Source organism: Vulpes vulpes, chromosome 15 (assembly GCF_048418805.1).
Source record: "Vulpes vulpes isolate BD-2025 chromosome 15, VulVul3, whole genome shotgun sequence".
Lineage (NCBI taxonomy): Eukaryota > Metazoa > Chordata > Mammalia > Carnivora > Canidae > Vulpes > Vulpes vulpes.
In genome coordinates, this window is record NC_132794.1 from 49,482,180 (window position 1) to 49,506,368 (window position 24,189).

The 24,189-nt window shown below is 38.8% G+C and overlaps 1 protein-coding gene across 3 annotated transcripts in view; it reads right to left on the bottom strand.

The window, feature by feature from the left end:
- TTBK2 (tau tubulin kinase 2) overlaps positions 1-24,189 on the bottom strand; it is a 181,525-nt gene that overhangs the window by 23,306 nt on the left and 134,030 nt on the right. For all 3 annotated transcript variants that reach the window (XM_072740624.1, XM_072740626.1, XM_072740625.1), the window contains 3 exons: positions 20,770-20,927; positions 5,861-6,077; positions 1,474-1,685 (listed from right to left, as the gene is read on the bottom strand). In XM_072740624.1, coding sequence (XP_072596725.1) covers positions 1,474-1,685; positions 5,861-6,077; positions 20,770-20,927 — 587 coding nt within the window. The remainder of the gene's footprint in view (positions 1-1,473; positions 1,686-5,860; positions 6,078-20,769; positions 20,928-24,189) is intronic.

The window sequence follows — 24,189 nt, forward strand, 5'->3', positions numbered from 1 at the left end:
CCATTTGGCTGCATTGGCTTCTAGGAACTGATCTCAACTTCAGGGAAACAGTTTAAGCAGTATGTTTTCTCCCTTCCAAGTTTGCAGTTGGGTGCTCTCATTGCTTCAACTGTTTCCTATCCATTCTAGGTTCTGGCCTGAGTTCATTTCCTTAGATTACTCTGTTTTCTCAATGCTGTCTTACTTCTCAGCCCTTTCCTCAGCATGGACTCTCTTTTTGGTTTCATTCTTTTATTAAACTAATTCTTTACCAAACTAAGCTTTCATCCCTGTTGCATTTACGTATTTATCCCTAATCTTAGCACAACTCAAAATGTTTAAGCACTGCCCCAACTCCAATCCATCCTTTTGATCATATCAATGTATAGACACAAGCTTCTATCATGTAGCTATGTGGCTGAATAATTACTATGTAAGGAAAAATACACATATATGAAACACTATAAAAAAAATAGAAGCTAGATTAGATTAATCTGAATTCTTTGGACATAGTAACTACTATGTTAGTCAAATACATGTTCCTTCTAACCTAACATTTCATTGCCAATAGCAGCCACCGTGCCTATCATTAGTCACTCAGTTCTGAATATTACTGCAGCCTTCTATAATTCATAAATATATCCCAAATTCTTTTTAAAGTTCCATTTCTGTCTTCTGTTATCAAAATTTGGGAATAATGGGACTTACAAACATTAACTATAGTTATAACCTATAACCTTTGGAGAACTATATATAGTTCTCCAAAGTTTCACCTTCCCTTCTTTCTAGGAAGAATGATATACTTATTCATGTCTATTTTTCCTACAGTACTCACTCTTAGAAGTCCTACATTAAAATGAATTGAACTGCCTGCCCCTTGTGTATAAATTACTGGTTTCCCTCATTCACATACTCCCCTTCCTTTCTATAATACCTTCTTTATAATGCACTCTCTAACCCTACACTGCATCTTCTCATTCCAATAAAAGAGATCCCTTATAAACAAAAGAAGTTCAAAATGTTCATTTAACTTGTACCTGGTAACTCATGAAGCTACCAACTCCCACTGCTAAGCTCCCAAAGCCAAAGGTTATCTTATAACATTATAAGACAATTCATGTTAAGAATCACGATAATTAAAAACACAGATGGAGATAAGAATTTAATCAAATCAGTACCACGAAAATGCAAAAAATTCTTTTTTTTTAAAGATTTTATTTATTTATTCTTGAGAGACATAGAGAGCGAGAGGCAGAGACACAGGAAGAGGGAGAAGCAGGCTCCATGCAGGGAGCCTGACGTGGGACTCGATCCTGGGTCTGCAGGACCAGGCCCTGAGCTGAAGGCAGCGCTAAACCGCTGAGCCACTGGGGCTGCCCAAAAATGCAAAAAATTCTTATTTCAAAGACTATGTAATAGAAATTATTAATTATGATGATGATGGTTATTATATTATCTTAGTAGCTTTAACAAAAAAGAAAAACTATTTTATACCAGGTCTCAAGAAACTTGTCAGTATCTGGCTTTGGCTCCAGTGTCAGACGTTTTTCCAGCTCAAAGCTGTGGATGGAACGTAACTTCCGCACCAATGGAACATCTCTATCTGGCTGAGTAATCTCTGAGCGGACACGGATTGGTGAACCAAGGCTTGGAGCATTCAGAATACCATTTACTTGACCGTGGCTATTCTCTTCTTCAGTAGCAGCCTGGAGAAAATATTAAAGAAAACCATGAAAAACATTCAGATGACTATATGTATAGCAATCATTGAAGTATTTCAAAATAACATAAGCAAATGCTTGGACAGTTTTTTCAGAAATCAGGATTTTTGGATAACTGATATCATTACATGTCTATAACCCTTCATAAAATGAGTTTTCTTAATTTATTCTCGTTTTAGTATTATTTGGTTTTTATATTTATGGTACAAAGATAAATAGTCTAAAAATGTTTACCCACCTTGACTTTTTATATTATGTCTAATGAGATGTTTGGAGAACTCTGTTCCACTAAACTAAAAATAAAACCTGGAAAGGCCATTTTCTTTGAGACACAAGTGGTCTCACAACAAGTAGGATGGGTCACCAAATCTGAATACCCACCCTCTCTAAAAAACAAGTGAAAAACCAAACAAAAACAGGAAAACCTGGAACTAGGACAATAAGGAGCTGGGAAGAGCAGAAGGAAGTTAAATATGATGCAGCTCTGAGCGGTGGGGCTGCCTAAGGACAAATGCCCAGAGCAGTACACTTACCAGGGAAATGAAACTGACCCCAGTAGTAGGGTGAGAGAGGGAAGCCTGGTATGTCTATTTTGATTAGACTCTCAGGAAGATGCCCAATTGTTCTCTGGCTACCAACAGAAGCAAAATACAATATTCTCTGAAGGAAGGCTTCCCCAATCCCTAATTTAGGTCTAGAGGACTACCATTAATTACTAATGAATGAGTAAAACACTAAAGATACTCAGACATACAGGAAGGGATGCCACCATGACTAAGAGCAGAAATAATAATAATAAACATTTAAAACTCCCTAAGACATGAAGGGGGCCTGGGTGGCACAGTCAGTTAAGTAGCTGACTCCTGGTTTTAGCTCAGGTCGTGAGATTAAGCCCCAAATTGGGTTCTGCGCTCAGCATGGAGTCTGCTTAGGTTTTTTTTTCTCTCTCTCTCACTCTGCCTGTCCTCTCTTATCTCTCTCAAATAAATATATCTTTAAAAATAAGAAATTCCCAAAGATATATTAAACTTATTACCCAGAAAAAGCCTGTTATTAAACAGTGAACTAGAAAACATAGCAAAAGAAATCACCTAGAATGAAGCACAGCAAGGAGAAGAAAAAATTAAGAGATTATATAGGAGAATGAGAAAGCATATGTTTACTTAAAGTTCAGGATGAGAGGACAAAAAGAATGAATCAGTGGAATTAGTTTGATAGGGAAGTACTGGACATCTGGCAGAAATGACACAAAACTATGATTCAAAGATTCAGGAAACATAAGATATCCCAAGCAGGATAAATAAAAAGAAATAGAAGCCTACACACACCGTAGTTAAAATGTAGAACACCAAAGACAAAGAGTAAAGTTAAAAAGCAGCTAGGAAAAAAAAAAAAAAAAAAAAGGCAGCTAGGGAGCAAAGATGGAGGGCAATGGATTATCTGAAAGAAAAAAAAATTAATAGGAGTAACAGACTTTTGAATACCAATCATTGAACTCAGAGGAAAAATGTCAGTCAAAAATGTAGAATCTAGCATAAACTCTCTTGAGAGAGTGAGGCTAAAATAAATACATATATGTCTAAGTAAAATTTAAGAGTGCTCCCAAAAGACCTCAACTAAGGGAACTTCTAATGGAAATACTTCACGAAGAAACACAGCAAGTCCAGGACTTCCAAAAATGCAAGGAAATGGTAAACATCTTTGAAAAATCCACACAAACATTACCGATATAAAAGAACAATACGAGGGCAGCTGGGTGGCTTAAGTAAGCATCTGACTCTTGGTTATGGCTCAGGTCATGATCTCAGAGGCGTGAGATCAGGCCACATGTCGGGCTCTACACAGAGCATGGAACCTGCTTAAGATTTTCTCTCTCCCTTCCCCTATACCATTCCCCAACCCCCTCTCTCCTTCTCAAAAACAAAACAAAAAACTCATAGTAATAATCTAATTTGAGTAATGTTTGTGAAAAGGAAGGAATTAAAAAATAGAAGAAAACTAAATACAGATTAAATAGTGGTGATGGGTAAAAGATAGTAACAAATAAGTCAGCTCTATGTCAAGTGCCATTTCACACTCTCATACGCACAGATACCCGTGTGGGCTGGCAACTGAGAATATCACTAGAGATTTTTTTACTATAAGAACAGGTTTTACTTCTGATGTGATAAAGACAGCCACAGTTGACATTATAAAAACCTGACACTGACTCCCTGACTACTTTTCACTACTTATTCCTGACTAATATTAGTCCAGATAGGGTTTTTTCTTTTTTAATAGTTGATTTTTAAAAATTTTTTATTTAAGTTCAATTTAGTTAACATATAGTAGTTTATTGTTAGTTTCAGGGGTAGAATTCAGTGATTCAGCAATTATATATAACATGCAATGCTCATCAAAACAAGTGCCCTCCTTAATGCCCATCACCCAATTACCTCATCCCACTTCCCCTCCAACAACCCTCAGTTGGTTTCTTATAATTAAGAATCTTCTGGGGGATCCCTGGATGGCTCAGCAGTTTAGCACCTGCCTTTGGCCCAGGGCGCGATCCTGGAGTCCTGGGATCAAGTCCTGCGTCGGGCTCCCTGCGTGGAGCCTGCTTTTCCCTCTGCCTGTGTCTCTGCCTCTCTCTCTCTCTCTCTATCATGAATAAATAAATAAAAAAAAAAAAAAAAAAAAGAATCTATTGTTTGCCTTCCTCTCTGTTTTTATCTTATTTTATTTTTCCTTCCTTCCCGTATGTTCATCTGTTTTGTTTCTTAAATTCCACATAAGAGTGAAAGCATCTGGTATTTGTCTTTCTCTAACTGATTTATTTTGCTTAGCATAATACCCCTCTAGTTCCATGCACACTGTTGCAAATGGCAAGATTTCTTTTTTTTTTTTTTTGATGGCTGAGTAATAATCCCGTGTGTGTGTGTGTGTGTGTGTGTGTGTTACATACTACCTCTTCTTTATCCATTCATTTCTTGATGACATGGGCTCTTTCCATAGTTTTTGGCTATTGTGGATATTGCTGCTATAAACATTGGGGTGCATGTACCCCTTTGAATCACTATTTTTGTATCCTCTGGATAAATACCTATTAGTGCAATTACTGGGTCATAGGGCAGTTCTATTTTTAACTTTTTGGGGAACGTCCATATTGTTTTCTAGAGTGGCTGCACAGTTTGCATTCCCACCAACAGTGTTAGAAGGTTCCATATACAGCTTTTTCAACAGTCAGACCATAGTGTAGCATGTCACATCTAGGCAGAGACTGTTTTTACAAAGTGACTCCTATGACTGGATGTGTATACTGTTAATTTTTTTAATTATTAAGTTCAACAATATAGTATATATCTTGTCTGAAGACAAGCCAAGCTCTTCAGAAGTGATGAGTCTCTTCAAGATATATTTCATAAAGCATGACTAGCCAACTTTCTATCAGTCACGTTAACAAGTATGAGCCCAAAGTCTCATTTTACACCTATAAATTTAACTTCCATCCCAACTAAACCTTTATAAAATCATAAAAAGCACCAAAACCTAACTGGTTCATAATTCATTGCCCCTCCATTCCCATTTATTTTCATCTTATCTTCTGTGAAGATTGAAATGACAAGGACAGTAAGATCAAAAAGAAATTTGGGGATAATCTGCCCAAGATTACTAAAAATTAATCATTTAATTCAGAAATCTGTATCTCTCCCCATACTTACAAGTGGTCCTGCTTACAATCCTAAGGAAGAAAAAATCATGTCAATGATTCAACATCCTTTGTCAGCTCATGATCAGTTCAATGCTTTCCAATTCTAACCTTCACTTCCCCAACTCTACTTGAGACAATTCTCAGGATGGGTACTCCTAGTTCCACAGGTCTATACTAAAGAAAGGGCCCAGAGTTTTGTCACATTTTTTAGAAAGATTATTAACTTCTGATCTAGAGATGTCTCTTCTTATAGTATTAGTGTTATTTTTTTTAATGCTTTCACCTTTTCCACAAAATACAAGATGAACGTTAATGCTTAGTGTGTATATCTGAATGCTATGGGCAAAATTAGCCAATAAAATGTTCTATTCCTCATTCAAAATTAAGAATCTTGGTACTTTGCCATAGCAACAGAAGAAAAATATTAAGCACTTAGGAAAGATACCTTTTCTATGCAAGAAATACATACCTTACAAATCCCAAGCTTTATTTTATTCCTGTTGGCATCCATCTCTTCCCAGACATCCTTCTCCTGGGGACGTGGGTGTCCCAAAGATCCAGGCAATTTATCTGGTGACACACCAACAGGGATGCCATTCTCTCCATCACTAAGCTGTTCATCTGGAAACACTTCATCTGTATTTTCCCGAAGCAAGTCTCCTGGGATGGGAGTGGCATTGGCAATTCTAAAAATGTGGAGTGAAAAAAAGGTAGAACTTAAAAACACCAGAATCAAAATTACTATGAGACTACCCTACATTTTGTTTCTGAACTTAAATGATGACGTTTATACATAACTAAAAGAGTAAAGCAAAACAAAAATAAAACCTCAGAAACTTAGGCCAAGCCAATTCTACAAAATAAAACTTTTTTTTTTTTTTTTTTTTTTTTGAGCAGGGGAAGGGCAGTGGAAAGGGAGAAAGAGAATCTTAAGCAGGCTCCTCATTCAGCATGGAACCCAATGCAGGGCTCAAAGACCTGAGCCAAGAAATCAAGAGTTAGATGTTTCACTGACTAAGCCACCCTGACTCTCCAAAACTTCTGTTTTTGATTAGGAAAATTTTTAGGCTGATCGAAAGATACAAATTTTAATATAATAACTTATTGATTTAAGAATCACTTTATTTTTTTTAAGATTTTATTTATTCATGAGAGGCATAGAGAGAAAGGCAGAGACATAGACAGAGGGAGAAGCAGGCTCCTCACAGGGAGCCTGATGTGGGACTCGATCCTGGGATCGGGATCACACCTGAGCCAAAGGCATATGCTCAACCGCTGAGCTACCCAGGTATCCCTTAAGAATCACTTTAGAAGTTAGAAATATTTGGTCTATTTTCTAATAAGTCTTTATCAATTTTAATATTTTCTACTCTTTATCCATTTTTTTTGCTGAGAGAGTAACAAAAACTATAAACAGAAAAATGTCAAGTATTATAATGACATAAACTGGTATGAGATCAGTTATATTTTTTAATAGTGTAATATATATATTTGTTTCTTCATTTACAGACTTTTTACCAAGCACTTACAATATGCAAGGCTCAAGGGACATAGAAGAAAGGAAATTCTTGCCCTCTGGGGAAAACTAGAAATACTGTAATTATACAGTTCATACAGTTCTGCATGAACTGACCAGGAACAAAATAAAAAACATTGACACAAGTCGATATATTTCTTTCAAAGTAGTTTCACGTCCTATTTACATTACTGGTCATCTCTCCCTTAGACCTGTAGCCCATGAGGAGCTTCTTGTAGTTCTCAGTTATCACTCATTGAGTGATCAGGAACCCTGTCAGCTCTAATGTTCTGTAACTCTACTTTGCATACTAGTTTGTTTTGTTTCTGAATATTGCTGACTGAACACAATATTTACCACACAGTAAAATCTTTTCTTAGAAGTGACCTGGAATGTCTAAAAGCAGAAAAAAAAAAAGTTTTCAGTAGATTATACTAATATACACAATTATGATGAGTGGTAAAACAGGCATCTTCTCAGTGAACCACTCCAAGAGTAACAGCTACACCCTGGCCTAGATGTCATCAATATGTCATGCTGTGGGAACAAAAATCAGTCATTTTTCAGGGACTTGTTCTGCCAGATGATGACCTTTGCTACTATCACTCTTACTGAGATCAACAGCAGAAGATGAATCTCTTATCAACATGTTATATAATTTAGAAAAACACTGATAATAGCTCCCAGGACAAACCTTATAGCCCTGTAAGACAATTCTTATAGTTCTGACACTGGGAACATACTGCAAAGCTAGTTTGAAAAAAAAAAGAAAAAAGAACAGAGAAAGAGAGAGAGAAAGAAAAGAAAAGGCAGTTTGGCCTAAAATAGTTAATATGAAAGGAATTATTATAAAGGTAACTGAAGTTCAAAAGTAAATAAAGTACATAAATAATACTCTCACATATACTTTTGTACTCATGCTCCTGAATGTGGTACAATTTTTCTAGGAAGGAATTTCTTTCTTTCCTTATCTCCAACTTCAGGTCTGGATAAGTTATAGGAGAAGGAAGAAAATAGTAATTATGTAAGAAATAAAAATGGGGGAATAAATGCAGAGAGAAACCTGAGTCATGTGGAAGAGAGCCCAATGCAGGGAAGATGTGAGAGCCCGTGAGGAGCTCTGAAAAATTTTTCAGATAGAAGTTCAATATACTTCATTGATTGATGCAAGGCATTACAATGGACACTAACATATACATGGTACATGGTAATGTAAATGTTTATTGAAAGAATTCCCTCTATTCCAGAGGAAAGGGAATGGCAAAAGAGTCAATATTTGAACTCAGGAAGGTCAGTCTGCTAGTCCCACATTTTTTCCCCATATTAATCAGTAGTCTTCCAAATTCTTTTTTCCCTATGCCTTGCTACTATTCTGCTTCTTTCCAACTACCTCAATTCCTTGGCATTTCCTCCTCCACTCCTAAGGAAACAAAGCACACTTCCACCTAGGAACTGCTATTTTTACTCTATCCTAGTTTCCCTCTTTCATATGCTGCGGGCTGATTCCACGCACTTCAAGGGGCTCTCACATCTCCACACAGGCTATCTTCCACATGACTCAGGTTTCTCTCTGCATTTATTCCCCTTTTGTTACTCCTTACATAATTACTATTTTCTTCCTCCTCCTATAAACTCTGATCCAAATCTGTAGTTTGAGATATGGAAAGAAAGAAATTCCTTCCCAGGAAAATTATACTACATTCAGGAGTCCAACAAGTATAAAAGTATATGTGAGAGTATTATTAGCACATGGTCTGTATTGGGTGTTTGCAGGTAAGGTATAAATTACAGAAGCAGATTAAGGGGAAAAAGTAGGGACACGTTTGGAAGAATTGGAGAGATGTCAAGAAAAGTAGTAAGAATGGACATCCTTTTCACACTCCCTTCCCCATATTCTAAAGCAAGGTAGGCCAACTAGGGCTGTGGGCCCAATCTAACCTGCTGACCTATTTTTGTAAATCAAGTGGCATGGTGCAGTCATGCTCATTCATTTACATACTGTCTGTGGCTGCTTTAGCACTAGAAAGGCAGTGGTAGTGGTGACAGAGCAGAGCCCACAGATATTTATCTGGCCTTGACAGATAAGGATTGCTGAAGAGTCAGTATTTTATTTTTTTAAAGATTTTATTTACTTATTCATGAGAGAAGACAGAGAGAGGCAGAGACATAGGCAGAGGGAGAAGCAGGCTTCCTGCAGCAGGGAGCCCGATGTGGGACTGGATCCCAGAACTCTGGGACCACGCCCAGAGTAGGAAGCAGATGCTCAAACACTGAGCCACCCAGGCATCCCTGAAGAATCAGTATCTTAATTCAGAGGTCAGCAGATTCACTCACTTCTTAAATGGTAGGCTTATGGGCCCTGATACTTTTCAGGCTAATATCACCTTAACCAGATTAGCAACATTAATACCATCAGTGATAGGACATATGATATCATGTAGCTCCTTTGTTAATATCATAAATCTCCCTCTAATCTCAGCTTTAAATGTGAAACAGAGGGATCCCTGGGTGGCGCATCGGTTTGGCGCCTGCCTTTGGCCCGGGGCGCGATCCTGGAGACCCAGGATCGAATCCCACATCGGGCTCCCGGTGCATGGAGCCTGCTTCTCCCTCTGCCTGTGTCTCTGCCTCTCTCTCTCTCTCTCTGTGACTATCATAAATAAATAAAAAAATAAAAAATAAATAAATGTGAAACAGAATAGTTTCAGGGGCATCTGGGTGGCTCAGCAGTGGAGCGTCAGTCTTTGGCTCAGGGTATGATCTTGGAGACCCAGGATTAAGTCCCACATCTGGCTCCCTACATGCAGCCTGCTTCTCTCTCTGCCTGTGTTTCTGCCTCTCTCTCTCTCTCTCATGAATAAATAAATAAAATCTTGAAAAAAAAAAAAAACAGAGAGAGAGAGAGAGAGAGAGAGAGAGAGAGAGAGAGAGAGTAGTTTGATAGGTCTCTAAGTTTCCAGGAGGAAATGTCTTTGACATTTTTGTTTTTGGAAATTTCTAGTTCTATTGCAGTGTGGTCAGATAGTACAATACTTCTGCTTAATGGAACTACTTGTATGCTTTCTTGGTGACCTAAGAACTGATCAATTTTTATTAATGTTCTAGGGCACTTGAGGAGAAGGCACAAGCTCTATATTATCAGGGTGCAGAATTTAAAAAAAATGCAAAACATCTATCTTACTGATTATATTTTTTGTCTATTTCTTATTCTTTGTTTGCTTGATCGGTCTTATACTGAATTACACATTAAGATCTCCAATTACTCATGTGTTTCTAGCTATTCCTCCCTGAACCTCCTGTAGTTGTTGCTTCCTAAAAGTGACTGATGGAATTCTGGGGACTAAATATTAACAAACACTGTACTATGTCCCACTTATGAACTGCAACATTTAGCATTAAATAGCATCCTTCCATCTTTGTAACTTTTGTTTTGTTTTGTTTTGGCTTGAATTCTACTTATTTGATATCAGGATCATTATTCTTTTCTATGGCTCCCATTTTTCTAGTATATCTTTGTTCATCCCTTACTAAAATATTTTTTTAAGCACATCTCTTGTATATAGCATATGTATGTAACTAAGCCAAATTTAAAATATTTTTCATAGATCAGTTAAGCCCTGCATATTTATTGCTATGAATATGTCTGGTCTCAACTCTGTCACAGTATTTGATAATTATATGTATTCTGCTATCTTTGCTGTATTTCTTTCTCTACAAGATGGATCTTCTTTGCCCTGTCACTTCTAGACTTTTTTTCTTTCCTTTTCTGTTTGCCTGTTTGTTCTAATGGTGTAGTTTGGACATACACATTTAAAATGCTCTTTGTCTCATTTTCTTATCTCATCTTGCCACTGAGTTTCTTGGTTTTCACTAGTATTGTCTTGTTTTCCTCCTTCAGGGACTCTAATGAGTGCTACCTATCCAAATTCCATTTGTACTACTTTATCTCTAATCCTTTAAATTTTGGGGGTGTAGGGTGGGAGAGGGGCAGAGACAGAGAGAGAATCTTCAGTAGATTCCACACTAAGTGCAGAGGTGGACATGGGGCTCAATCTCACCACCCTGAGATCATGACCTGAGCCAAAATCAAGAGTCAGACATTTAATAGACTAAGCCACCCAGGTGCCCCTCTCTAACCCTTTTAAATGATTTATTTTATTTTCATTTTCTTAGGGATATTTCTCCAACTTTATTCAGTACCCTCTATTAAATTTCCATTTGAGTCTATTCTCCTTTGTACACTTTATAATTTCTTCACTTCTAAGACATCTTTTTCTTCCATTTCTTTCCCGACTTCAATCAACTCTCATTTCTTCCTCTCTCTCTTTTTTCTCCTTTTCTTTTTTCTCTCACACTTCTCTCCTTTGTGGTCTATTTCTGTTCTTCGTTTTTAAATTTCTGATTCAAGGTGGGTATCCCTATCTTCAAATGCAGAAGTATATTTACTTCCATTTGGGGTTTTATTTTATACTTTTCTTCTCCTTCATGGCTGCTTCTCTAAGAGGAAATTTCCTTGGTATGAGTTAGATTTTCTCTTCTGATTTTTTTCAGTAACACTTTATGGATCTTTGAAATATTTTTCTTGTTCATTTTTGTGGCATTACAGTATTTCATGAGATTTGCAGTTTAATTAGTACCCTCTTGTATCAATATAGCAAAGTCCAAACAAATTAGAGGATTTTTATTTGTTTTTATGGTCAGAGACAGTATTCTCTGATTTTACAGTTTTCCTTTTTATAGGCAGCTAAATGTTAATTTCTCCTTTTGCCCTTCTGTGATTATTGATGTACTGCCATCAGTTTGAAATTGATCCTTTTTGCCAGTTCTGTGAAAGGAGATCTGAGCCTTTTCCGTATTTTCCTTTGCCAGCTAGCACTGAAGCTTTGTCAGTAAAGGGAAACTGAAGAGACACTGCAGCAGGAAAGCATTACACTCTGAGTTCCAGTGAGCAGCTTGGAAAGTTTCTCCAGCATGTGTGACTCTCCCTAGGACAAGGATCCTGCCATATCCCAACACCTTTAACACCTGTCTCCTGCAACACAAAGACAGCAGCAACCAACAGCCTCCCTGAGCAATCCCCACTTATCCAGAAGCTTTATGGCACAGTATCTCTGGTGAGACACAACAGCAAATAGCTTTCTATGACATCCCAGAGAGCAGATTTCCACTAAGGCACAGAGGGCAGATTTTCAGTGAATTTTACCAGGCATCAGAGTAACTTCCCTGCCACCCAGTGAGCAATGGATATACCCTTTTCCAACAAGGTCAGGACCTCAGCCCTGGGTCGGGACTGGTAGAGCTCTTCCTTGGATGCTTAATTTCAGCCCTAGCAGTAGGAGCTGTACTTTATATTTGCTATCCCTGTATTCTCTACTATTTCCTACTAGTATATCCCACATTACTCCACTTCCATGATATAATTAATAATTCCTTGTGTCACCTTCCCCTGTTCAAATTAGTACTTTCTCTCTTCTGATTGGAGCCAAACATATATGTTTTTTCCTTCACTGCTCAACTGATAAAAGGCATTCCTCCTTTCTCTCTTATCTTCTTTCTTCCAGAAGCTATATGTTTTGAATCATGCCTATTTTTACCTCTCTGTTGTTTGTGATCTTACCTACCTGAATACTTTCTAGTAATTACATTTGTAGGATGGAATTAGTTTTTCTGGTGGTGGTTTAAGATCATCCATAAGCCCTACTGCTAATTCTCCTCCTCCTCCTTACAGTTTTTATTGATCTGCTTCTATAGAGCCTTGGGGCAGAGTTGAGTGAGGCATAAGAGAATTGGTGGTTTTTGGTTTCTCTTTTTTCTTATTTTGGAGTTAAGGCTAGGCATCCTTTGTCTTCAAATTATGTTAAGGACATGGTTTTTCTGTAGTTTTATTTTTCCTTTTTTATTATTGTCTTCTCTTTGGAGAAAACATTTGGAGGAAACTAAAACTGTCTTCACTGACTTCAGCTACCCTGAAGTCCTTATCACCTACATTTCTACAAATTTGAGACACATCTACTTCTAACAACAATCAAAGGAAAAGGAGTACAAAGGAATTAAACAAGAATCAAAATTTCTAGACAGGCTCCAGCTCTGTTGCTAAAATTTATCTAAAGTTAGATGATTCACTCAGTCAGTATTAGGATTATCACCTCATTCATTTGTTATTTAAAAGATAGATAAAGGGGATCCCTGGGTGGCGCAGCGGTTTAGCGCCTGCCTTTGGCCCAGGGCGCGATCCTGGAGACCCGGGATCGAATCCCACGTCGGGCTCCCAGTGCATGGAGCCTGCTTCTCCCTCAGCCTATGTCTCTGCCTCTCTCTCTCTCTCTCTCTATCATAAATAAATAAAATTAAAAAAAATAAAAAATAAAAAAATAAAAGATAGTTTATTTATTTGTGTATTTATTTTAGCGAGTACATTTAAACAAACCTCTGTAGTGATTCTAATGTAGCTAAGACAGGATCTGCCACTTAAGAACTCTCAGACTAGCTAATCAAGGATATCATCTCCAGTTATATGAGTCCATGTAAGTTTTTCTGATTCAATAAACTCTAGTAGTCCCAACTTTTAACATAAAATCAAACAATGGATTAGTGATTAGCTGTCCCAATTAGCCTCCTTTACACGATGATTTTTCCCTATTTACTTTTTTCTTTGTTAGTCAAACATTTTAAAGCAAGTAGCAATGAGCAAGTAAAAATGGACCAATACAAAAAAAAGGACAATCCCCCCCAATTTATTTAATAACAAACAAAAGCAGCTGTATTTAGTGCATGTGGAGAAGAAAAGAGCAAGTAAAAATGGACCAATACAAAAAAAAAGGACAATCCCCCCCAATTTATTTAATAACAAACAAAAGCAGCTGTATTTAGTGCATGTGGAGAAGAAAAGAAAACAACACAAGATGATGGAAATACACCATTACCTGTTTCTAATATACTTTTTAAGTTAAATTACTTTCTTAGAGGAAGAAGCTACATGGTTTGTTCACACTAAACTTAAACACAGTACAGCTAGGTATAATTGTGGCTCATTCTTTCCATATATTCTTTAGACGTAAATGCAAAGCAGTGGCGCCTAGGTAGCTCAGCCAGTTAAGAGTCTGACTCTTCCTGGGATCGAGTCCCGCATCGGGCTCCCGGCATGGAACCTGATTCTCCCTCTGTCTGTGTCTCTGCCTCTCTGTCTCTCTGTCTCTCTGTCTCTCTGTCTCTCTCTCTCTCTCTCGGTGTCTTTCATGAATAAATAAATAAATAGATAAAATCTTAAAAAAAAAAAAACAGTCTGACTCTTGATTTAGGCTCAGGTCATGATCGCAGGGTGCGGGACTGCTCCGTGGGGAGTCTGGTGGGATTCTGTTCCTCTCCCTCTACCCTGACCCCAGCTCTCTCATTCTCTCACTGCCAAATAAATAAATAAATAAATACTTAAAAAAAAAAAAAAGAAGTAAATGCAAACAATTCCTTCTCATTTTGAAGAAAACCCATTGTAGAGGGGTGGGGCAATATGGCGGAGCAGTAGGGTCCCCAAATCACCTGTCCCCACCAACTGCCCTAGATAACTTTCAAACCATCCTGAAAAACTACGAATTTGACCTGAGATTTAAAGAGAGTACAGGGCATCCCAGGTGGCACAGTGGTTTAGCACCACCTTCAGCCCAGGGCCTGATCCTAGAGACCAGGGATCGAGTCCCACCTCGGGCTCCCTGCATGGAGTCTGCTTCTCCCTCTACCTGTGTCTCTGCCTCAATTTATCTCTGTGTCTCTCAAAAATAAATAAATAAAATCTTAAAAAAAAAATAGAGAACATCTGGAACACTACAGAGAGAAGCGTTTGCTCTTCTAACAAGGTAGGAAGGCGGGAAAAAAAAAAAAGAATCAAGTGGGAGAGGGGCCCCATGAGGAGGCGGGCTAAGGGGGAGGGTGGGAGCCTCCAGGACAGGGAAGCCCAGCCCTGGAGAAACAGGAACTTTAAAAATCCATGCTGGATTCTTCCTGGACAGAAATGCACTTAGCAGGGAACTGGGGCAGAAGCCCAGGAGGGACAGTGGAGCCTCCAGTCTCCCGGGGTCCCTAGGAGAGGAAGTGAGCCCGGGGAAGAGCATGCCACACACCGGGGGCCAAGTTTGGTAAAGGGCTGGAGCATGCCCAGTGGGGCCTTGGGGAGCAGCTCAGGCGGCAGCTCCTGATGGAGGGTGCTGCGCCCTGCTGCCTTTGGGAGCCCTGGCCTGGGAGCACAATTGCAACAGCACAGGCCCGGGATACCAGGGCACCAGGGGAACAGAGCCAGGATCCTGCACTCCCCCTGGGACAGACAGAGGCGGGGAGGGCACAGGACAGTGAGGATGCTCCAGCAGCTGGGGCAGCCGCAGGCTGTGCAGATCAGTGCCCACCACCACACCCGGAGCATCCTGGCCAGTGTAGACCGGAAAACTGCAGTAGTTACTGTGGGAGCTGACTCCAGGCTGGGAGAGCTGGCCGTCGCTAGTGTGGTTGTTCTTCCTTGTGTCACCGTGTGCCTGGGACAGAGAGGGGCCGCCAGGGAACAGGGGCCTCATGGGATAAACAGCTCCTGCTGAGCCCGGCACCCAGTGGGAGGTGGGGCAGCTCCCCCAGGTGCACACACACAGCAGCCGCTTCCCCAGAAGACCAGCTGGAAGGACAGGGGAAGAGCAAGTTCTTGACTGAGAGGTGCTGGAAAGCTTCAGGGGAAGTTGAGGGATTTACAGTATATAGAACCAGAGGATACCCCTCCTTTTTTTTTTTCTTTGTCTTTTTCTTTTTTTTTTTTTCCTTCTTTTCTCCAGTACAACTCATTTTTAGCTACTCTGCACTGAGCAAAATGACTAGAAAGAAGAACTCACCACAAAAGAAAGAATCAGAAACAGTACTCTCTCCCACAGAGTTACAGAATTTGGATTACAATGCGATGTCAGAAAGCCAATTCAGAAGCACAATTATAAAGCTACTCATGGCTCTGGAAAAAAGCATAAAGGATTCAAGAGACTTCATGACTGCAGAATTTAGATCTAATCAGGCCGAAATTAAAAATCAATTAAATGAGATACAATCCAAACTGGAGGACCTAACGACGACGAGGGTCAATGAGGTAGAAGAAAGAGTGAGTGACACAGAAGACAAGTTAACAGCAAGGAAGGAAGCTGGGGGAAAAAAGAGAAAAACAATTAAAAGACCATGAGGAAAGGTTAAGGGAAATAAATGACAGCCTCAGAAGGAAAAAATCTACGTTTAATTGGGGTTCCAGAGGGCACAGAAAGGCACAGAGGACCAGAAAGCATTTTTGAACAAATCATAGCTGAGAACTACCCTAATTTGGGGAGGGAAACAGGCATTCAGATCCAGGAGATAAAGAGACCCCCGCCCTAAAATCAATAAAAACCGTTCAACACCCTGACATTTCATAGTGAAACTTGAAAATTCCAAAGATAAACAGAAGATCCTTAAAGCAGCAAGAGACAAGAGAACTTATATGGGGAGAAGTATTAGGTTAACAGCAGACCTCTCCACAGACACCTGGCACGCAAGAAAGGGCTGGCAGGATATATTTAAGGGTCCTAAATGAGAAGAACATGCAGCCAAGAATACTTTATCCAGCAAGTTTCTCATTCAGAATAGAAAGATAAAGAGCTTCCAAGAAAGGCAGAAAATGAAAGAATATGTGACCACCAAACCAGCTCTGCAAGAAATATTAAGGGGGACTCTGTAAAAGAAAGAGGAAGGCCAAAGAAATAATCCACAAAAACAGGGACTGAATAGGTATTATGATGACACTAAATTCTTATCTTTCACTAGTAACTCTTAACATGAATGGGCTTAATGATCCCATCAAAAGATGCAGGGTTTCAGACTGGATAAAAAAGCAAGATTTGCTATTTACAAGAGACTCATTTTAGACCTAAGGACACATCCAGCCTGAAAATGAAAGGTTGGAGAACCATTTACCATTCAAATGGTCCTCAAAAGAAAGCAGGGGTAGCCATCCTCAGATAAAGTTTATCCCAAAGACTATAGTAAGAGATGAAGAGGGACACTGTATCATACTTAAAGGGTCTATCCAACAAGAACATCTAAAAATCAAGAATATTTATGCCCCTAATGGGGGAATCTGCCAAGTATATCAATCAATTAATAACCAAAGTAAAGACATTGTTAGATAATAAAACACTAATACTGGGAGACTTCAACACGGCGCTTTCTGCAAATGACATATTCTAAGCACAACATCTTCAAAGAAACAATAGCTTTAAATGATACACTGGACCAGATGGATTTCACAGATATTGACAAAACTTTACATCCAAATGCAACTGAATACACATTCTTCTCAAGTGCACATGGAACCTTCTCCAGAACAGACCACATACTGGGTCACAAATCGGGTCTGAACCGATACCAAAAGATTGGGATTGTCCCCTGCATATTTTCAGACGATAATGCTTTGAAACTAGAACTCAATCACAAGAAGAAATTTGGAAGAAACTCAAACACATGGAGGTTAAAGAGCATCCTGCTAAAAGATGAAAGGGTCAACCAGAAAATTAGAGAAGATTAAAAAGATTCATGGACACTAATGAGAATGAAGACACAGCCGATCAAAATCTTTGGATACAGCAAAAGCAGTCCTAAGGGGGAAATACATCACAACACAAGCATCCCTCAAAAAAATGGAAAAAACTCAAATACACAAGCTAACCTTGCACCTAAAGGAACTGGAGAAAGAACAGCAAATAAAACCTACACCCAGCAAAAGAAGAGAGTTAATAAAGATTTGAGCCGAACTCAATGAACTAGAGACCAGAAGAACGGTAGAACAGATCAACAACACCAGGAGTTAGTTCTTTGAAAGAATTAAAAGATAGGTAAACCATTAGGCAGCCTTATTAAAAACAAAAGAGAAAAGACTCAAATTAATAAAAGCACAAATGAAAAAGGAGAGATCACAACCGATGCCAAGGAAATACAAAGGATTTAAAAAACATATTATGAGCAGCTAAACGCCAATAAATTAGGCAATACAGAAGAAATGGACGCATTTCTGAAAAACCACAAACTACCAAAACTGGAGCAGGAAGAAACAGAAAACCTGAACAGGCCAAAAACCAGGGAGGAAATTGAAGCAATCATCAAAAACCTCCCAAGACACAAAAATCCAGGCCCAGATGGCTTTCCAGAGGAATTCTATCAAACGTTTAAAGAAGAAACAACACCTATTCTACTAAAGCTGTTCTGAAAGATAGTAAGGGATGGAATACTGCCAAACTCGTTCTATGAGGCCAGCATCATCTTAATTCCAAAACCAGACAAAGACCCCACCAAAAAGGAGAATTATAGACCAATATCCCTGATGAACACAGATGCAAAAATTCTCAACAAGATACTAGCCAATAGGATCCAACAGTACATTAAGAAGATTATTCACCATGACCAAGTGGGATTTATCCCCGGATGCAAGGCTGGTTCAACACTTGTAAAGCAATCAACGTGATAGGTCATATCAACAAGAGAAAAAACAAGAACCATATGATCCTCTCAATAGATGCAGAGAAAGCATTTGACAAAATACAGCATCCATTCCTGATCAAAACTCTTCAGAGTGTAGGGATAGGAGGAACATTCCTCAGCATCTTAAGAGCCACCTACAAAAAGCCCACAGCAAATATCATTCTCAATGGGGAAACACTGGGAGCCTTTCCCCTATGGTCAGGAACACCACAGGGATGTCCACTCTCACCACTGCTATTCAACATAGTACTAGAAGTCCTAGCCTCAGCAATCAGGCAACAAAAAGACATTAAAGGCATTCAAATTGGCAAAGAAGAAGTCAAACTCTCCCTCTTAGCCGATGACATGATACTCTACAGAGAAAACCCAAAAGACTCCACCCCAAGATTGCTAGAACTCATACAGCAATTCGGCAGTGTGGCAGGATACAAAATCAATGCCCAGAAATCAGTGGCATTTCTATACACTAACAATGAGACTGAAGAAAGAGAAATTAAGGAATCAATCCCATTTACAATTGCACCCAAAAGTATAAGATACCTAGGAATAAACCTAACCAAAGAGGTAAAGGATCTATACCCTAAAAACTATAGAACACTTCTGAAAGAAATTGAGGAAGACACAAAGAGATGGAAAAATATTCCTTGTTCATGGATTGGAAGAATTAATAGTGTGAAAATGTCAATGCTACCCAGGGCAATTTACATATTTAATGCAATCCCTATCAAAATACCATGGACTTTCTTCAGAGAGTTGGAACAAATAATCTTAAGATTTGTGTGGAATCAGAAAAGACCCCAAAAAGCCAGGGGAATACTGAAAAAGAAAACCAGAGCCGGGGACATCACAATGCCGGATTTCAAGTTGTACTATAAAGCTGTGATCATCAAAACTGTGGTACTGGCGCAAAAACAGACATACAGATCAATGGAACAAAAGAGAGAATCCAGAAATGGGCCCTTAACTCTATGGTCAACTAATATTCAACAAAGCAGGAAAGACTATCTACTGGAAAAAGGACAGTCTCTTCAATAAATGGTCCTGGGAAAATTGGACAGCCACATGCAGAGGAATGAAACTAGACCATTCTCTTATACTATACACAAAGATAAACTCAAAATGGATGAAAGATCTAAATGTGAGACAAGAATCCATCAACATCCTAGAGGAAAACACAGGCAACACCCTTTTTGAACTTGGCCACAGCAACTTCTTGCAGGATACATCTATGAAGGCAAGGGAAACAAAAGCAAAAATGAACTATTGGGACTTAAGATTAAAAGCATCTGCACAGCAAAAGAAAACAGTCAACAAAACTAAAAGACAACCTACAGAATGGGAGAAAATATTCGCAGACGACCTATCAGATAAAGGGCTAGTATCCAAGATCTATAAAGAACTTATTAAACTCAACAGTAAAGAAACAAACAATCCAATCATGAAATGGGCAAAAGACATGACAGAAATTTCACAGAGGAAGACATACACATGGCGAACAAGGACATGAGAAAATGCTCCGCATCCCTTGCCATCAGGGAAATACAAATGAGAACCACAAAGCGATACCACCTCACACCAGTGAGAATGGGGAAAATTAACAAGGCAGGAAACAACAAATGTTGGAGAGGATGCGGAGAAAGGGGAACCCTCTTGCACTGTTGGTGGGAATGTGAACTGGTGCAGTCACTCTGGAAAACTGTGTGGAGGTTCCTCAAAGAGTTAAAAATAGAACTGACCTATGACCCAGCAATTGCACTGCTGGGGATTTACCCCAAAGATACAGATGCAGTAAAACACCGGGACACCGGCACCCCAATGTTTCTAGCAGCAATGTCCACAATAGCCAAACTGTGGAAGGAGCCTGGTGTCCATCGAAAGATGAATAGATATAGAAGATGTGGTATGTATACAATGGAATATTACTCAGCCATTAGAAACGACAAATACCCATCATTTGCTTCAATGTGGATTGAACTGGAGGGTATTATGCTGAGTGAAGTAAGTCAATCGGAGAAAGACAAACATTATATGTTGGCAAATCAATCTCCAATTAAAAAAATATACAAAAAAAAAAAGAAAAGAAAACCCATTGTAAATCTGACATCAACAAGTCATATAAGTGCAAAACTCTCATTTCAAAGTATGATCTACAAATACTTTCCTTGAAAAGTAAATCTGATCAAAAGACATATGTAAAAGCAATGTTAATTCAAGGAAATCCATAGGCTTTCTCGTATCTCAGCATTCTGTCATCTGAAGGAATGTGGATGAAATAAAAAGATATTTCTGTGAATATAGTGCACCTAAGTAAGCCACTGCTAAACAATCTGTGTAGGACATACCCAATTGCTGCTGGGGTCAAGCGAGTGTGCAACTGAGGGGTGGTAGAAGTAGTGGTGGTTGTTAGGGAGCCATCAGTTCCAGTCTTCTCCCAGTCAAAAGGGTCACTCTCAATTACTCCAAAGGTTTTGATGCTGTTGTCAAACACGGATGTCAGAAGCTAAACCATAAAGAAAAAGACTACAGTAAGCTAACAATAAACACTGTCATTTTATTAAGAGAAAGCAGCCAGATTCACAAATTAGTTTTGTAATAGGATTAAAAAAAAAAAAAACAGGTGGTACAAATAGGGGAATATGAATAAGGACTATATGTGGATGATGATATTGAATTAATACTGATTTTTCTCAGTTGAGGTACTGATTTGTAGTTATGTAGGAGAATGTCTGCTTTTATAAGATACATAGTAAAGCTTCTTATCTAAAATATACTTTTGATGGTTTAGCAAAAGGTAATTTGTGTTGCATGTGAAGATGTGTACTCAGCTTCAACCATCTATGTGATCAATTTTTTTTTGTCAAAAAGGAGTATTTTTATTTGGTTTGGCTTAAATAATTGAGCAGTGTTAACAGCTGTTATATCTAGATTAAGGGTTATATAGAAGTTCATTGTGCTTTCTTACAATTTGGGGGCAGGTTTGAAAAATTCCTCAACTGTATGTGGTGTGGGTATATAAACACAAATTATCACAAAGAAATCTCTTTATTTGGTTTATTTCAAATATCTCATTTTTTGTCTTTATTAAAAAAAATTTTTTAAGTAATCTCTCCATCCAGCATGGAGTTTGAACTCACAACCCCAAGATCAAGAGTTGCATGCTCTGCAGACTGAGCCAACCAAACACCCTGCATTTTTAGGTCTTTAAATTCCAAAACTCTGATGTGATCTAGATAATGATCTCACAAAAACTGCCCTTTACTGTTTCTGATTTTTAATTTTATGCTTATGGCTTCATTCTCTCCCCATCATTTCTCTTATCCTATTAGTGTCCAAGAATAAAGAATGATTTCGATTTCTGTCCTGAGCCATTGGGTAAATGGTGGTGCCATTTATTGAAATGTAAAGCAGAGAGTTTGAAGACTGGGATACTGGAAGTTTTAGGGAGGTTAGGGAGGAATAGGGTATATTACAAACTTGAGAGTCATCAGCATATAGATATGAATAGGTATTTAAAGCCATAGGACCAGATATCATCTAAGGAGAGTAGGTAGCAAAGAGGTCCAACAGGAAAGGACTAAGGCATTCCAACCTTTAGTTGGAAAGAAGACTCACTAAAGGAAACCAAGGAGGAGTGTCCAGTGAGACAGAAAAACCAAGTATGTGCTGTTCTAGATGTCTACTGAAGAAAACATCTCACCAAGAAGGTGGCCAAAAGCTATCATTTGTAGACTTATGGTTATTTCTGATTATTTAATTGGTTTCTCTCTTTCACACAGACTGTAAGCTCCAAGAGTCTGGCGTATGTCTGATCTTGTTCATCATACTACCTAACACAATATCTTATGTATGAGTGCAGTGTTGTGATTTATAAGAAATACGTTTGGTTAATCGCATGATCAAAATATATTTCTTATATATGTTTGATCTTTGTCCACAATTTCTGGCTCACAGTCCCCAAACCCTTGAAATTTCCTGAGAAAAGAACAATAGGAGTATCTTTTGTTATAATATTTGATCTATAGTCCTCAGGTCCTGAAATCACTTCAGAGCCATAAAGGTGAAATGGCTCTCTTATTCATAACAAGCCCCTTTCCATCACCACTGGATTTTAGTCAATGAGGTGACTTTTGGAAAGCACCCGTGGATAGGGGCTGGTCACTAGAGGAACCAACCATGTTATTAGAGAATTGGAACTTTCAGTCCTATCCTGTGGCCTTCGGGAAAGAAGAGAGGGGCTACAAGTTGAATCAGTCACCAATAGTGAATGATTTAACCAATCACGCCTACATAATGAAGTCTCCATAAAAACCCAAAAAGATGGGGTTTGGAGAGTTCCCGGTTCATAAACATAATGAAGGTGCTGAGAGAGTGCTGCCTGCAGAGAGGGCCTGGAGGCTCCACACCCTTTTCTCACACCTTGCTCTATGCATCTTTTCCATCTGGATGTTTTGGAGTTCTATCCTTTGTATTAAATAAATCAGTAATCTAATGAGAAAACTGGTTTCCCAAGTTCCGTGAGCCACTCCAGCAAATTAATCAAACTCATGGAAGAGGTTATGGGAACCTCTCAATTATAGTCACAGGTCAGTCAGAAGTACAGGTGACAGGACTTTCAATTGGCATCTGAAGTAGAGAGGGCGGTCTTTGGAGAGTGAGTCCTTAACCTGTAGAATTTGATACCACCTATCTCTGGGTAGATAGTGTCAAATGTGAGTTGCACTATAGGACACTCAGCTGGTGTCCAGAGAATTGCTAGGTGGTAGTGGAGGTGATGGGGAGTCCATGTTGGAATTATGAGTGCAGAACCTTTAAATAGTTACCCTAAAAACATTGAGAATATTTTTGATGATATTTATTGAAAGATTCCCAAAGAAAAAAATAATAAATGGAGACAAGGAAACTAAAAAGATAAAAGGAACTGGAAAAGGCTTGGTTATAAAACCTGGGATTTTTTTTGTTATATTTTTGTTGGCTTAAGTTACCTATGTTATAGCTTAGACTTCCCCAAATTGTCAAAATTAGAGGGTTATAGAGAAAACAGAAGAGAGGAGTCAGCTACTGTGGGTAGCTCAGTCAGTTAAGCATCTGCCTTCAGCTCAGGCCATGATTCCAGGGTCCTGGGATCAAGCCCCACATCAGGCTCCCTGCTCAGCAGGGAGTCTGCTTCTCTCTCTGCCCCTCACCCTACTCATGCTGTCTCTCTCTCAATAAATAAAATCTTTAAACACACACACACATACACAGAATAAAGGAAGACAGATTGAGACAGCATATAGGAACAGAAGTGGCAGACTTTGTACTTCTCTCCTGACTTTGGAAATGGTGGTTCTCAAAGAGCAAACTGCAAGCTTCCTGAGAGATGGAGTCTCTATTCATGAGGCAGCAGCCTGCCTTGCTGAGTGAGCACTTAGACCACTACTGCATTTATAGTGCCCGTACTAGGCTGCCAAGGGAATAATCTGAAACAGTTTTTATGCCTGATGTCCTTTTACCATGAATTATTTTCTTGTATTTATCATAGTATTATTGTATGTCTTAGAAAATGTAGCATATGCCATTGGGCCTCAGATTTAAAAATCTGTTACTAAGACGGTGATACCAGAGACCAGCAGCAGGAGGCAGAACGATGGAAGGCAAGAACAAAAGAAAGAGAAACCTTTCCTGGTCCTCTAATTTATGGGAGGTTTCCCCCTTGTTATTCTTTAGCCCAATCTCTGATTTTTTTGCTTCCTAACAGCCCAGCTATGTCTTCTGAGCAATTT